Source organism: Chelonia mydas, chromosome 17, assembly GCF_015237465.2.
Source record: "Chelonia mydas isolate rCheMyd1 chromosome 17, rCheMyd1.pri.v2, whole genome shotgun sequence".
Classification (NCBI taxonomy): domain Eukaryota; kingdom Metazoa; phylum Chordata; order Testudines; family Cheloniidae; genus Chelonia; species Chelonia mydas.
Window position 1 is genome coordinate 4,569,404 of NC_051257.2, and position 16,107 is coordinate 4,585,510.

Genomic DNA, 16,107 nt, shown 5'->3' on the forward strand with positions numbered 1-16,107 from the left:
ACTGTTGTGGAATATCTCATTTTGCAATAGCTATTCTGCTTGATTTCCTTGTGTAGACAAGCCCTCAGATTCCTTTGGATATCACTCGAATGGGTACAAGTAGGCCCGATTAAACTCCCTAAATTACACTGCTTTACTCACCACCTCTAAATTTGTGTGTATGTGAAAGTATACGCATGTGGAATATACGTGATGGTTGGGCCTGGATGACTGCTCGTGCCCTCAGTGGTCTGTGAGTGACAGAAGCATCCTAATTCGAGAGAGGGATACTGTGAGTTATGCAGTTCTTTCCTCAGCGGTCAGGTCCTCTCAGCACCTGTAATGTGCGCATTGCTTAGATTATCATTGTTTTAGCTATTCAGAATTCATAGATTTTAAAGCAGAAGGGATCATCTAGTCTGACCTCCTGACTAACACAGGCCACATAATTTCATCAAGTAAATCCTGCTTCGAGCCCATATCTTGTGGTTGAGCTAGAACACATCTTTTAGAAAGACATCTGATCTTGGTTTAAAGACTTCAAGTGATGGAGAATCTACCACCTCCCTCATTTAATTGCTCTCCAATGGTTAATTACTCTCACTTAATAATGTGTGCCTTATTTCTAGCATGAACTTGTCTAACTTCATCTTCTAGTCACTGAATCTTGTAATTTTATTGAAAATGCTTTGCATGTTGGTTTTGATTCTTTCCGTTATCTGAATCCTGTATGTGATGTCGAGGAGAGTGCTGTTACTTAGGAAACAGTCGTGGGATTCCATTTTTTGATTGGGTGTGGTGTTAGATCAGAGGGTGGAGTTCGAAAGGATAGATGTGCGTGTACAATGCACAAACAGAAAACATGCCTGCTGGTGAGTTCATGTCCCTTTGAGCTTGTGACCTGAAAGAAACTTTGTTGAACTTGAGGGACTGCTGGCAGGCTCTGCTGTACTTTGGAAAATATTGTTAGGGGATGAGTGAAAGTGCTAGAATCCAGGGCTTCATTTGGCTGGAGTAGGGGAGATGGTTCTGAGTGCTCTGAAGAAGGACTATATTAAAGGGACACCTTAGGATAACCATAGAATCCTAGAAATGCAGGATTGGAAGGGACCGTCACCTAGTCCAGCCTCCGCCCTGAGGCAAGACCAAGTAAACCTAGACCATTCCTGACAGATGTATAACCTGTTCATAAAAGCCTCCAATAACAGGGATTCCGCAACCTCCCTTGGAAGCCTGTTCCCGTGCGTCTATCCTTAGAGTTAGATATTAGGAAAAAAGCTTTCTAATTTAAATTTCCCCTGCTGCAGATTAAGCCAATTACTTCATATTATATAAGTATTGTAAAGGACAGACGTCCAGCTCTGGGTTAGTGACAATCCATCTGATCATCCGAAGAGAAAGGAATTTAAAAATCCAGTTTGCTTTTCACCAGTCGTGCTGTTTGTTTGCTGTATTTTGCATTCCACTCATCTGGGACCATGAAACTGGGCCACTCATTGTCACTTTGGTTTCCTGTCAGCTTTACTTTCTTATTCTTATGCACTTTACTGGTGCTGCAGTGTCTTGGTTGCATGTACTACAGGTGAATGTTGATTTGTTTAAAATATATTGTGTTTCTATTTATTTAACCCCAAAATATTTATCTCTTTCAAGTTAGTTTTACCTTTGGGGTCCAGCAGAATATGAGAATGGTGCCCATTGGTGGATCATTTGGCTAGAGGGGTTAATACACAAATGTGCATTCTGTTTATGCCAAGAATGGTGGAAATTACAGCAGGTGTGTGGAGCAGTTATTTCAGCCTACTGTGGAGTCGTTTCCAGCATGTGTATGTGGGAACAGATCTGATCCTACCTCCATGGACAGGCCATGTGGTCAGTGCATGGACAGGATCATATTTCAAGGCATGGTCTCTGGTGCAGAGCATTCTTTAACTCTTACCAAGATGGAAAATAATCAGTTTGGTTCTCTTAACAGAGCGGCTCGGCGGAATTTTGAGTCCATCTTAATATAGTGCTTTCCTCTCATGTAGGGAAATGCCAGACTCCTCCTGACTGAAAATTACTTATTGGAGCTCTGTTTGCTTGGAGCCTTGTGGTGTTTGCAAAGACTCCTGGCAGCAGGTGCACGTTTAAGACCGGGAGCGGCACATTTCAGCTTGAGGCAATGGACGCTGCTGCCCATAGTGCACCTGCCTCTGTCCGATTAAGAACAAGCACCACACGGAATGGCATGCACAGCAGTGCTAATTATTCTGCACCTGGGGCCATTAAAATCTGCAATAGCAAACGACACGACGGCACGGCCACGCGCTGTTTGCTTCCTTCAGGGCAAAAGGTATAATACTAAGAGCAGGAATGAATTCCTCTCTCCAGGCTCAGCAGCCATCTCTCTCTGTTTCTAATCTCTTGTCCGTGTTGTATCTCTCTGACGATTCAGGAGCAGTGTTGATGGTAATTTCCACTCCATTTACCCAAGGGAACGGTGCCTATAGCTGGAGTGTGGGTCACCTCCTCCTCCAGAGGATGTAAATCAGGGGGTAACGGGGTTGGGGCAGGGTATTCGGGGCTCCAACATGGGAGGCAGAACATCCTTGGAAAGGGAAAAGGTATTAGTTATCGTACAGTGCAGGTTCTGTTTTAAAATAACAGCCAGGGATGTATTGTTACCTGGTGCGTGGCAGGGATGGGGCAGGCCAGTGAGCCAAGTCTGTGGCAGTCTTCTCTAGCTTAAGGGGTAGAGACTTGTGTGTTTGGAGCAGAAGAAGCTGGGTTGTAATCCTGGCTCCCCAGGAGAGTGCGTGGCTTATTCAGTAGCTGCATCTGTTGCATGCAGCAGATGGATGCGCTGTGTGAAATTCTTTAGCTTACGTTCTGCAGTCTAGACAGTCGTAAAGATATTTGTGGCTTTGAAATCGATGAGGCTATCAGGTTAGCTGGAATTCTGTGGAGACACAAGCTCCGATTCCAGCAGCGCTGGCTCAGCCCTTCATCCTTCCACAAGAGATGAAGTGAGCACGCTGCAAACAGTGTGTGTGGTCTTTGGAGGGGACCTTGCAGAGTGAGGTCCTTTCATTCGAGATCCCCCCCCCTTCACCCCAGAGGTGGCTGCATTTCAATGTTAGTGACTCTGGGATGCCTTTGTGGGCACAGTAAGCTGTAATTACTATTACACCTGAACAGTTCTTAGGCTCAGTGGCCAGGCAGTGAACTGTACCAAGGGGATGGTGGTTGTGCAGTGGGCACGCACAATTACTTTGTTGTGCTAATTGCTCTCAGTTCTTGCTGTTTCGGCAAGCCGAACGACACACAAGCCCCCACTTCACCTTGCCCCAGTTGCATCAGGAAGGAGTAAAAGATACTGGTGTCCAGGAAGGATGTACATGAAACTTAGCAGCAGTTGTGAGGGAAAAGCCTCCATGTAGGAGACTCGTACTTAGCACACAAGGTACAGAGAGAAGTAGACTTTCCGTCTTAGCATGAGAGTCAGGAGTATGGGGAACAAGGAGGATCTTGGGGGTGACAGTGGATAGACTTTTTTTAAAGAATTTGGGACCAAATTCTTTGCTGGTGTAAACTGAAATCAATGGAGCTACATCAGCCAGCAGAGAGCTTGACCCATGAACTGTTACATTTGCTGATGAAGTTGGCTTGACAATCAAGTAAAGAAACAGAGAGGGGGACGGGTCAGCGTTCATGCTGGTAGCTGGAGGGTACAAAGCCTACAGCCTGCCTGAAAAAGGGCATGAGAATGCAACTGTTTCCAAAGAGAATGAACAAGAGCCAGACAAAATTGCTGGCCCTCCATAAACAACCATCTGGGTGACCCTGTGTAAACAAAACACGGGTGTTCTCTCAAGGATTACAGGCTCAGCTCCCCTGAAAAGCAGGCTGTGAGCAACCAGCTTGAGGGATCAAACCTGCATCTCCCATGTGGCACTACAGAGCAGTGCAGCTAAGCCAGGCCATCTGGCTCTGACTTGTTTTAAAGAAGCCGCGGTGTAAATAATACCAAGGCAAACACCCTCTACAATTTCCACAGGTGCTGAAATCCGGATGGCATCCTCCTGCTCATCCGGCTGGAGCTCTGAATGGAACGCAGATTTCCTTTGTGCCCTCAGACCCGCCTAGACTCCAAACCAAGGCACCACACAGAGTCAGAGTTTAAAAAGCAACAACAACACAGGATGTTATTCTGTTCCCATTAAAGCCTATTCACCATTTTCCCCATCTCATCATTATTATTGCTGGTGTTCAAATTATGCTAAAACCAGTTAAATTTAGCAAGTCAGTTCCCCCTTGTTTTTAATCTTTTCCCTGCATTCAGCTATGGCCCAATCCAAAGCTGCTTGAAGTCAATTAAGGTCTTTTCACTGATATCACAGAGAGAGCGCAACCCCTGTCGCAGAACATACTTGGTGCTGTGTCTGGAAAACCCACTCCTTAGCTAGTACGGCAGTCACAAGCTCTTTAACACGAGTCCTCTAAACTCCTGGGTGATCCCAGGCTAAGCTGATGGGACGGATAGTTAGGAAAAACATCTTGTAAACTGAGTCTGATCTGAGAGGCACTGAATATGGGACCTCATGGTGCTGTTTATTTGGTGATACTGTGCGCTGAACGTCTGTTTCCTCTTGGTGAGACGAGTCGATGGGTGGTGCTGTTAGGCTGAGTAGTAGAAGGTGGCAATGTGGTCTAGTGTTTACAGCCTGAGCCTGGGAGTCAGAACTGGGAGACTTGAGTTGTAATCCCAGCTCTGACACAGGCTCAACGTGCGACCTGGGACAAGTCATTTAACTTCTTGGTGCCTGTTCTGTAAAATGTGGATCGTAAGGTGTGAATTCTAATGTGCCTCTGTTTAAACCATCTGCGATGGCTTGATAGGTCAAAGGTAAGTACACAGCACAGTGTTTAAAACATACCTGTTCTTAGCCCCACATTGTGTGGCTCCTCCTCAGTGCTTACCTTGCTTGAAAGGGGACTGTCATGGGGCGCCTGCCCCTCTAAGGGCCAGGGTACCTGGGGCGAGCCAGCCCGGTTCAATTATCAGACCCAGAACTGGGAAGGGGTTAGGTCAGGCCAACGGGAGCTGCAGGGGCAGTGCTTGTGGTGGTCGCGGGCAGTGTATGGAGACTTGCTGCCCTCCTCCCCACAAGGGGTGTGCAGGACGTGCCAGCAGCAACTGGCCGCAGACGCTTCTGGGAGCGGCATGGGGCCACGGCATGCAGGCAGCCTGCCTGAGCCCTGCTACGCTGCTGGCCGGGAGCTGCCTGTGGTAAGCTCCTCCCAGCCAGAGCCTGCACCTCGCACCCCGTCCCGCACCCCAAGCTTCTGCCCCAGCCCAGAGCCCCCTCCTGCACCCAAACTCCCTCCCAGACCTCGTACCCCCCCATTAATATAGTAGAAATGTGTGGCCCGTGACGACTTACCAGAATTTGTGGAGTGGCTCCCCCTGCAAAAATTCTTGCCCACCCCTGGCTTAGGTGATCCCTATAAAGGGCTGAGGGAACTCAGTTGAAGGGGGAGCTGCTGGAGGTTTGCTTCTGTGGCTGGCCCTGGAGCAGATAGGGGTGCACAGGGCAAGGTCTCTGAGCCCCTGTAGCTTGTGGGGGAATGGGGATAGCTGTGTTGAGTGTTTTTAATTTATAGACCATGGTGTGAGGGAAGGGTCTGAAAGAGACTTGGGTTGAGGGAGGCAGGCCAGGAGGAGCTTTACAGGAACTAGAAGGGTACAGAGATTCAAGTGCATCTTATGCTATGCCTAGGAGGTTTGTATGGCAGGAGCGCTCTGAAAACTCACCCAGGGGTAGTTATTTATTCTAGTGATGGGCCAAAATCAGAACGGTTCATCCAAACCCTCACAGCTTGGAGATGTGGATAAATGACATGGAGATGTGGATAAATGATATCCAGATCCCAGGAACTCCAGTCTGGGTTTTGTGGAACAAAACTTGCTCTGAACAGATTTGGGGAGAAAATTACCCCCCACTCACTGTACCATAATTATCCATTTGCTGCCCAGAATGCTGTGGGACACTTTTTCCCATGACAAACCTCAGAAAGTGAGAGAAACTAGACTCGGGTGATGGGCGCACGAGGGGTTCATAGATAGCTAGACTGATGGAGGAGATTAGATTAAACTGGATGAAATAGAGCACAGAGCGTTTGGGAAACCTTGGGGAGCTTTGGCTGTTCTGAGCTCTCAGACTCTTGGATGCTTACCCAGGCCTCTTGGGTCTGCGGAATTAAACTGGAAACTGTGGTGTTTGGGTTGGAACCTGGGAGCTCGGCGGCACAGAAATGCTGAGCAATGTTACCTCTGATCTTGCTGTGTTCAGGGAAGCTTTCCCAGGTGCCTGGCTTCATTCAGACCTGGGCCCTCGTCTGCACAGTAGGACTACACTGGGGCTGGTGTGCCTGAGCAGCCTTAACCCCAGAGGATTGGCTACAGGTCGCCTCAGCCTCTGGGAATCCTCGAGTGGTGTGAAGCCACCATAGTTACTCTTAGGGCTCTCCCTCCCTTCCACTGACACAGAGTGGCTGGGAAACGGGGGTGAGACCAGGGCATCCTTATCCTCTGGCTGTCAGAACAGCTCCTTAGGGCTGTAAGCAACGTGGTTACCCACTGGCTGCTCTAATTTATGCTGGAAACTGGCCCAGCTCTCAGGTGGCCTCAGGACTGGGGGTAGGGGGATGTGCAAAGTGGGGTTTAGCTTACATGCACATATGTACACAGGTGCACAGGCATACATGGACTTGTGCTGAGAGCTGCTTGGCTGCATTAAGGGGCCTTACTGAAGTCCCTGGAGCTGCAGCTGCTCATGCCTGTTCTGGATTTTACCTATCACCTGCAATTATCGTTGCCCTTGGGAGCCAGTAATCGATGATCCAAGAGCCACACCCTGCAAACCTCAACACATGAAAGCTGCACGATATGTGCTGTCTAGAGACAGGCCTGGAACAGAACCTCTCCCTAAAGACTGGGAGATCTCGGACCTGCTGTGCCCCACTAGTACTTTAGAGAAGGAGAAGGCTTTGGATTGCATGACTGAGAAGCCAGGAGATTTTCCGTTTATCAGCACCGCTGGGCATTTGCTGCCCTTGCTGGTTCCTAATGCCACTTGTGGTTGATAAAATGGGGATCAGTGGTCAAACAGCACCCTTAATGCAGCTAAGGCCTCTTGTGCAGGCCTGATCCCTGAGGGTATGTCTACACTGCGTCTGGAGGTGAGTTTCCTGGCTCAGATCTACAGACTTGTGCTGGCAGAGTTTGCGTTAGCGTGCTAAAAATGGCTGTGTAAATGTTGCAGCTTGGGCTGGAGCCAAGCCTGGGGAGATGAGCCACAATGTCTACATAGCTATTTTTAGTATGCTACCGCGAGCCCTGCTAGCACAAGGCTATGGCCCCGAGCTGGGCGGCTTGCTCCCAGATGCAGTGTAGACAAACCCTTCATGATTTTCTTTTCATGGGCCCCAGCGATGGCAAACCCAGCTGGAAAAAGAGCAGCATTAGGAGGTGGCTGGCAAGAATGAGTTTGTTGGAGTAGATGAGGCCTGTGAGGTTGCAAGGGGAGGGGGAAGTGAGAGTAGGATCGGGCCCCCCTCAAAGGCAGCCGCTGTCATGGGTGTTAGTTTGCACCCATCTGCTACACCGACTGTTGAAGCTGCTGTGCAGCCAAGGTTATTCTGGGTTTCACTCGTTATTCTGGGTGATCGCAGATGGCAGCTCTGCGGTTCTATCAGCTGGTCTCCCATTTTCTCAGCTGCAAGGAATGCTTGGGGCCAAACAAGGCAAGCAGATTCCCATAGCTGTGGGTCAGTTGCAAACTGCCAGCCCTCGCGATGCAATGGTAAAGCACATCTTTCTTTCCCTGAGGGTGGAAGGGTGTGCGTGCTAGCCCACTGACTCCCAAAGGTCAGGAACGATTGTTTGTTGTTGTATTGTGTGTTCGCTACCTGCCCCGCACTGTAATATTCAGGCACCTTGACCTAAATTGAAAGTGCATCCAGTGTCCCGTCAAGGGCTGGAGCCAGTTCCCACAGCACTTGCTCAACGCTCGCGGGAACAGCAAGAGTTTCATGGTCTGGGAGGTGCCTGGCAATCAGCGGCCAGGGGGTTTTTGTCTGCAGTTCCCGCTTTGGCCACTAAAGTCTGCTTGTCGAGCAGAGGGCTGGGGTAGCTGCTGCCCGCAGTCTCTGTTTGCTCTGAGCAGGGCACCCTCCAGTAGTGAGAGCACGGCGGAGCTGCCCCCTGACACTGAGCTCAGCAGCAGCTGCCCTTTCTCTCCATTACACTGCAGTAAGTTGGGGGGATCCCAGCAGGGTGCCTCCCCTGTTTGCCTCCTGCACAGAAGCCTCCGCTTGGTGGGAGTGGGGCTGGGGTAAATCTGGAACATGGGATTTGGGGGGGCAGTGGAGCTGGCTCTTTGTTGGAATCTGGGAGGAAGGCAGGGTGGGGGGTACAGCTGAAGCCTGCCAAGGAGTGGGATTGTAGGGTGGCTGGACCCTGCCAAGGTTGGGTGTGAAGGAGGTGGGGGCTGTTGGGGCAGGGGAGTGAGGAGTAGGATCGGGGTGGCAGGAGCTGAAGGCTGCCAGGGGTGGGCGGAATCAAATGGGTGGAGAATTAGCAGTTACATTATGTTAGCCAAATTCAGCCATGGCACAGGTGGGCGGAGCTCCCATTACGATGGAGGGGTGCTATGCCCGCTTGGTGTGGGTTGAACTTGTGCCATAATACGCAGTGTTACAGGAGAGAAGGATTGGGACTTATTCCCAGTCCAGCAGGGGTGACCAGCCGTCCTGCAAGGGAGACGGCTTTATGAGAGTGGGAGCTCAGTTTCCTAGACCCAGCTGAGGATGTCCATGGCCTTAGGCGTGGGTGGCTGAAAGCATCAGTGTCTTAAGTGTGATTGTATGTGCTAGTGTCCGATCTGGTTCCAATGGGAGTTTCGTGAATTGCTCCTTGGAGTTGTACGTGTCTGGTCCGATTGTCAAAAGTGCTGAGCACCCACCGTGAGTTCAGTGGCACCTGGGATTGGTCAGCATCTCTGGCAATCAGGCCCTGAGTTTGCAGGGTATTTTACACCAGGCTTGTAGCAAAATCTTTTGCATCTCCCTGGGTCCCTTTCCCCAGCAGTCCTCCACTTTATTCCCCTTTAGTGAGAGTAAAAACAGCATTTGCTGGGCAGCTCACATTAACAAGGCTCTTTTGTCTTTTTCAGCTACGCTGGGAACACTAGATTTCAGTTTGCTGTACGACCAAGAAAACAATGCTCTCCACTGCACAATCAATAAAGCCAAGGTATGTCTCAATGCTAGTCTACAAGCAGCAAGAATTAAATATGCATAGATCTAATGACCTCTACTCTGGCTCCTATCTGTTACGGAGACAGTGACTCGTGGATCTGTAATAAGCAATAGGCTGCGATGCTCTGTGAATTTCCATTGCATGGGCTGCAGCTAAATCCCTGGAGTTCTAGGTTCTCTCTTTTGAAGTATTTGCTAAAATTAAAATGCAATGTGGGAGTGGTGCAGGGGCTGAACATGCTGTGGCATTCATGGGAGAGTGGGTGGTTAGATGGCTGGTCTCCCTCCAATCTCCAGGGCAGCACTGAGGGGTTTCAGATCCAAGTTGAAGGGAGAAAGGAGCGGGGAGGATGAGTAGCTATCCCTCGCCTTGATCTATCACTGTCTCTCTATCTTGCTTTCCTTTACCCTCATCTCCCTCTCTTTTTTCTTCTGGCCTCATCTCAACTCGTTCCTTTTCCTGCTTCCCTCCTCCTCTTTCTGTTTGTGTTTTTGATGCTCCTGTATATCTTTTCTTTCCTTTGCCCCCTGGTCTATGAAAGATTTCTATGGGTTTGACTCTCATCCCATAGCATTTGCTGATGTTAATCACCCCACTGGCCAATGGCCCTCTGCTGATTCAGCCCTTCAGGAGGTAGGACTCATTGACAAGCAGTGATATGTCCAATGGTCCTGACTTGGCAGAGAAAAAGATCAGTGGACTCCCGAAAGCTGATGCTCAGGTTGTTCCTGCTGGGACATGTGATGCCTTTGGCCAGGTATCCCATAGAACCCAGTTCACGGGTAGGTGCTCATTGACCCTTCCTGTACTGTACAGCACCTCAGTTGAGCTGAGAGGCATTGAGCTGCCATGATCCCACCGTGGCAGACACAAGCTATGCTACTGGCAAGCCCAGGGAATGTACAATTCAGAAGTAGGGGGGAGTAGGTGGAGATCTCATGGTAGATGGGATCTAGTGTATCCTATGCGAACAACAAATCCGGTTGCTTAAACTTTTGATTTGTCTGTTTTCAGAGGTAGGAAGTGCTGTTGGCATAGTCACTGGGCCTGTTCTTAGTCTGAATTTGCCTTCGCAATCCTATCTAACCCCTGGCCTCTTTCAAAAGATTCCTCATATGATGGAGTGGCTTGAGTTAAAACCTCTTAGCTCAAATCTTGAGACAGTTCATGGCCAACTGGAGTAGCTAGGCCATCGGTATTGACAGCAACATTGCCCTGCTTAGCATCATGCAAGCAGGCCCAGATTCTCAGCTGGTGTAAATTGATATCCATGGAGAGAGACCCAGTTAGGCCATCTGGTCCCTAGGCACCTGGATTTTCCTGTGGTGTGTAAAGAAGCTGTGAAATGGCAGTGTACAGATATGAGCAAGAGCAGGGATGGTTCGGTGATTAGGCCACTAGATGGGTTCAGTTCCATTGCAGTGAAACCCTTACCGTTCTCATGTGTAAGTAACTGGAGGAGGAGGGTAGGTGTCTTTGCAGGTTCAGAATTCCCACCCAAGGATCCTAACAGTGGCTCTGCTATTCCAGTCACCACTTGCGCCAGCCCATGCAGCCCTTCCCCAGCTCCCCGCCCTCTGGCTTTGTTGTTCTCATTGTGGCATTTTCAGAGAGAGATTGATGGCCATGTGCTTTTAATGGTTTTTAAACTAGCGCATCGAGGAGGTGGTTAGAGCTATTAATACCAAAAAAAAAAAAAAAAAAGAGAGAGAGAGAGAGAACTAGAGAGAGACCAATCCAACATTATGATTATTTACTTGACGCTGTGACCGGCTGTCAGTTTATAAACGGCTCTGTTAAATGCTGCTAATCATTGCCACAAAGCACTCTGCCTCAGCGCCTTTGCTGTCAGGGTAATTGAAGCGATTAGGTTTTTATGCTCATTTTTGGAGCAGAAACTGCCTACTTAGGGCCTGATTCTGTTCCTGCCGAAGTCGGTGAGAAAGGCGATCAGTAGGTTTTGTGAGAGGACTATGATAGCCAAGCCTAGAGCAGTGCAATAAATAATCCAGTAAAGACGACGGTGACAAGCTGGCTAGGGGTATGCCACCAAAGGTGGTGGCTGCGGTAAGTGAAATTGTTGCCTTCTCTCTACCATTCCATTTAACTCCTGGGGGTCAGTGTCTGCAGGCAAACTAGGGCTCAGTTGTGATCACAGTAGGGATGAATTTGGCCTCCTACGGGGTGCCATTGGTCAGTACATTGTCAGCATATTAGTTAAACTGCCTGCGCCCGAGCAGGGGGCCATTTCAAACAGCTGGCAGCCTAGAAAGAGCATCTCGAGAGAGGATAGATTTTCTCCGTATTGCAGCTGATTGCTGCTCTGTAGAGTGGAAGAGAATGTTGTTTATGATTTCCTGCCTGCCTCCTTTGATTGAAGGTGATGAGATTTTCACAGATGGAGGGAGTTACTCCCTGCTGTGAGGAGCACAAGGTCTGAAAGGGGACAGTGCCAGAGTGCTAACTTCCTAGTACAAGCAGCTCTTGGGCATCCATTGCAAGTTGAATCTGCCTCGTGGGTGCCAAAAGGAATGAGTTAGTCTCCCAGGAGTAAGTGGCGAAGTGGGACTGAAAATAATGGGAATTGTTTTATAATATTCTCCCCACCCAAGCCTGATAAGGTTTTTATTTATTTATTTGTACTTTATGGTCATGGGCCAGAACCTCATTGTTCTTGGAGCTGTACAGATGGAACAAAAAGATGGTCTCTGCCCGAAAGAGCTTACAGTCTTAAGCAGGATGTTTTCTGGCTGACAAGGATCTAGGATAGCAGGACCTCATTTAAGGTGTGAATCTGGCAGGATTGTCCCTTGTAATCTGGGCTATCCAGAGAACAGCCACCCTGCTATCTACCTATGGTATGCGTCCCATCCTTTGCTAGTCACCCAGCCTTACCTCTCAAACAGCTGCAGTGAAATCAAGTAGCTCCCGGTATTCCTAACAAGTTGCCTCCCAAATTTTGCTTGATCCATTGTATGTGGTGCAGTGCTACATTTGTTCTGTCAGCTTTAAGTCAAAATGACAAGAAAATACAGGTTTCAGAGTAACAGCCGTGTTAGTCTGTACTCGCAAAAAGAAAAGGAGTACTTGTGGCACCTTAAAGACTAACCAATTTATTTGAGCATGAGCTTTCGTGAGCTACAGCTCACTTCATCGGATGCAATCCGATGAAGTGAGCTGTAGCTCACGAAAGCTCATGCTCAAGAAAATACAGCTTCCTGAAGCCCTGAGGAGGTAGATTTTGACCCTAAGAAAAACACTGGGAAGGAAAAGGTCTTAATTTCATCCTGCAGGTGGATATTCTATGAACGTGTCATGATACGTGTTGCTTCAGCACTGTGCATAGTGGAGCAGTGCTGTGTCTTTCTGGACAAAGGCGACGATCCGCCCTGTGCACAGAACATGCCCAGATATTGTACCCGCTATGCCATCTCCAGCTCTAAAATCAGTTTTCCCCTCAGCGTGATAGGCATCAGAATTACTGCCTCCCTCCTTAAAAAAACCTCCTATGAAACTCTGGGTCGGAAGATGTCCTGTTGTCTAATCAATATCCCATTTTTGATCCTCCAACACCTTTTTTTTAATATGAATGTGTAACATACAAGATGTTATTTGTCCCCCCTCCCCCCACAGCGTAAATGCTTGAGGCAGGGAAAAAAGAGAATGTGGTTGAATGAATCTCTGTGCTGTGTGAGTCAGGTGGCTGAATGGAAAGCATGGAGCTGCATTCCTATAGCTATAGAGAGGTGTAGCTGTAGAGGCAGAGTTCGGGGTGGTATTATAGATCAATAAGAGAAATGAATGGTGGGATTTCTTTTCCTGTCCTCCTAGCCATAGTGAGTGAATTTAAAATGCTGACGCTCAAGCAGTCCTCATTGTCAGGCTGCTCCGTTGGTTTATTTAGAGAGCTGTGCTGAGGAGGATATTTATAATTGGGTTTGTGGTGGGAGGAAGACAAGGAGGAAGGAGACCTCAAGGCAGAGAGTGATATATACTGATGGTGAGACTGAAGGAGAAGTTGACACAATTTGCAGGTATGGGAGAGGGGAACCCATTCCTGTTCCAGAACGAAGCCATCTGGTAAGGCCAGAACTTATTACCTGCCTGCTCAGTCTCTTTCAGCTCGTTCTGACAGCAGCCATTGCACTCTTTTACTGTTTCCTTTAGTGGCCATGGTTGGGTTTTTTTAGTTTTTCCTCTTCTTGATGCTGCTGCCCAGGCCTTATTCACCTGATCAGTGCAAAATGAGGCAGACCCAGCACACAGCTGAGCGTTGAAGGGGTAAAGACAGACACACGTGAAGCCCGAAGTTACCAGCTATGAGGACTGATTTGTCTATAGAGCTCATCCCATATCCCCTGCTCGTGTCAATTGGCACAGGTTCATTGGAATCAGTGGGCTCAGATCCCCAACTTGTGTAAGTCAGCACTGCTCCATTGGAGCCAGTGAGCCAGATTCGCAGCTGGTGTGAACTGATGTCGCTCCCATGTGGCGTTTCAGCACAACCATAATACAGACAAAGAAGAATAAACCCTCAGGTGCGTCTGTGAAACAAGCCCAAACTCCAGGCCATTTGAGGTGCCCCCATTGTTAGGAAGTGCCAGAGCCATCCTGCCTGGCGAGGCAGCTGGAAGGGACCCACCTGCAAACTGCAAAAGGCAGGCCTTGTCTACAGGTGGAAATTGACTGGAATAGCCACTGCAGAGTCATGTCCTGTGTGAACACTCTCCTTCCTGAATAGCTGTAGCTATTTAGATTCACCCCCTGCCTTATTCTGGAATCAGTTCTCCATGTGGACAAATCCACAGCGAAAACAAAAGGTTTCATTGTCATTGGCCGCGGAGAAGAGCAGTTGTGTCTGTGACCAGCCAAGAGTGGCACAGCATAGGCCATTCCCCGCCTGCTGTCAAGTTGCCATGACCTTAGATGGGCTCTTTGATAACTGAACAGGGCCTGTTAAGTCTGGAAAGTGCTTTTGATCTTACCACCAGTCTCTCCACAGGACTCAACTCCCTGTACCAAATTAAGCCCATCCCAAATCACAGAGGGTTTGTTTTTCCTAGCCTGTCTTGGATCTGAAACAGAGGGGTTTGCTTCCCCCAACTGATCTTGTGGAACCGTTAGCTGGGCAAAAAAGGATTCAGAGCCTTTTTAATTTATGCTGAAGGCTGTATAAAAATATGGGCCCCCTTGAATTTTTCCTATTTCTCTGGCTCTTGGCAGCTCTTGAGTACCAGCAATGACCCTTGTTTACACACAAAGGGAGACGCGCACAAAGCTGCCCTTCCATTTTCCCTGCATTGAGCACTCTTCGGTTTGTGAGCTCATTGTACAATAATAAAGGAGAGTGAAACATGAGTGAACCTATTAAAATATGCTTCAGGAAAGGGGCAGTGTGCAGTGGGGCAAGACATAATGCACCCAACCAATCTCCTGTGGCTGGAACTTTCCTATCAAATGCATCAAATTACCTGCAGTCAGGGGCTCTCGGGAAGCCAAGTTTCAATAACTCTACTGGTCTGGAGCTGCTGCAGCTGCTCTTGGCATCCCACCTGAGGGGGGTGGGCCTGGGGTCTCACCTGAGGGAGCTCCCTTCGAGAGATGAAGCCTTGAAGCTGCCGTTTTGCCCCTCTGGTTGATCCTGTATGTTTGGGCTAGTGAGGGGCAAGAGGTTCACTCTGAATAAGCACCCCCATATCCGAATGCTGATTGACAGCTGATCCAAACTGCACAGAGTACCGTGGTCTGGGCTGACATTTTCTTGAGAACCAGTTGTCCAGGGACTTTGAAAAGCCCCAAGTGTCTGGGTGGGTTGGTCAGTGATCTCCTGGGAGGAGCCTTTCCTATGTAGCCTGATGCTTCTGTTTCCAGCCCCTTACTCCTGTGGCTGGGTCAGAAATAGCTTTGACTCATTTCCAGATAACTAGCCGTATCCTCCTGCTCCCTTAGAGTGGATTCATGCTTCCCCCTTCCACACCCTCCTTTGCTCTCTGCATGCACGACACTAGGTCCTTAGGAAGTGAGATTGAAGCAGTCATCAGAACACCAGGATTAACAGGAGGGTTGGGGGAGGTGCCATCCTTTGACCCCTGTGCAGGGAAGGCGTCTTGCTGTGGGTTGCCTGAAAGGATTCAGGTGTTGTGGGTGACGTGTAAGCTCTGTGGGGCAGGGATTGTCTCTTTGTTCTGTCTCCTTTAATACAGGAGGCCTAGTGCCATCCTGTGAAATTCAGGCTTGGGGCGGGGGGGTGCATTGGCAGGGAAGGCCCAGTAACTATACAGGCAGTGAAAGAGGCCAGATCCCCAGCCGTAGAAGGGCTCCCACTCTCAGTGCCTCCATTCATGGACCCAGGGAGGAATGATGGTCTTTCCCAATGGCTATAGCTGGGGAGATGTCCCAGCTGCCTGCTCAGTGAATTGCAGATACCCTGCTGGGCATCCTGGGACGACTCCCAGACATAAGCACTGCTCCACCAGAGTAAGGGTTGCAGATTCTCCTCTCCTATTATTCTCCTCCCTCCCTTGCTATGCTGTGGGGAGCTCCTGTTCTGATTAACATGAGGGATGCCCGTGCATCCTTATTTGTACTGCAGTCGCTGCTGGCAGCCTCAGTCAAGATTGGGGCCCTGTTGCGTTTGGTGCTGTACAGCACTGTGAATGGTGGGAACAGGCCTCTTGATCCTGGGAAATCACTTTAAAACTCAGCCTGTTTGTGCCATGACATTCAAACGTTACTGTTCTGTTTATTTCTATCCTTCTCTCACTCTCTCCACTTTTCTGTTTTATTTGTTGTGCCATCCATCCGCTCTCATTTCATCTCTTGGC

The 16,107-nt window shown here is 49.0% G+C and overlaps 1 protein-coding gene across 1 annotated transcript in view; it reads left to right on the top strand.

Moving 5' to 3' along the window:
• DOC2B (double C2 domain beta) overlaps positions 1-16,107 on the top strand; it is a 126,394-nt gene that overhangs the window by 20,399 nt on the left and 89,888 nt on the right. The window contains exon 2 of the mRNA XM_037880618.2: positions 9,198-9,277. Coding sequence (XP_037736546.1) covers positions 9,198-9,277 — 80 coding nt within the window. The remainder of the gene's footprint in view (positions 1-9,197; positions 9,278-16,107) is intronic.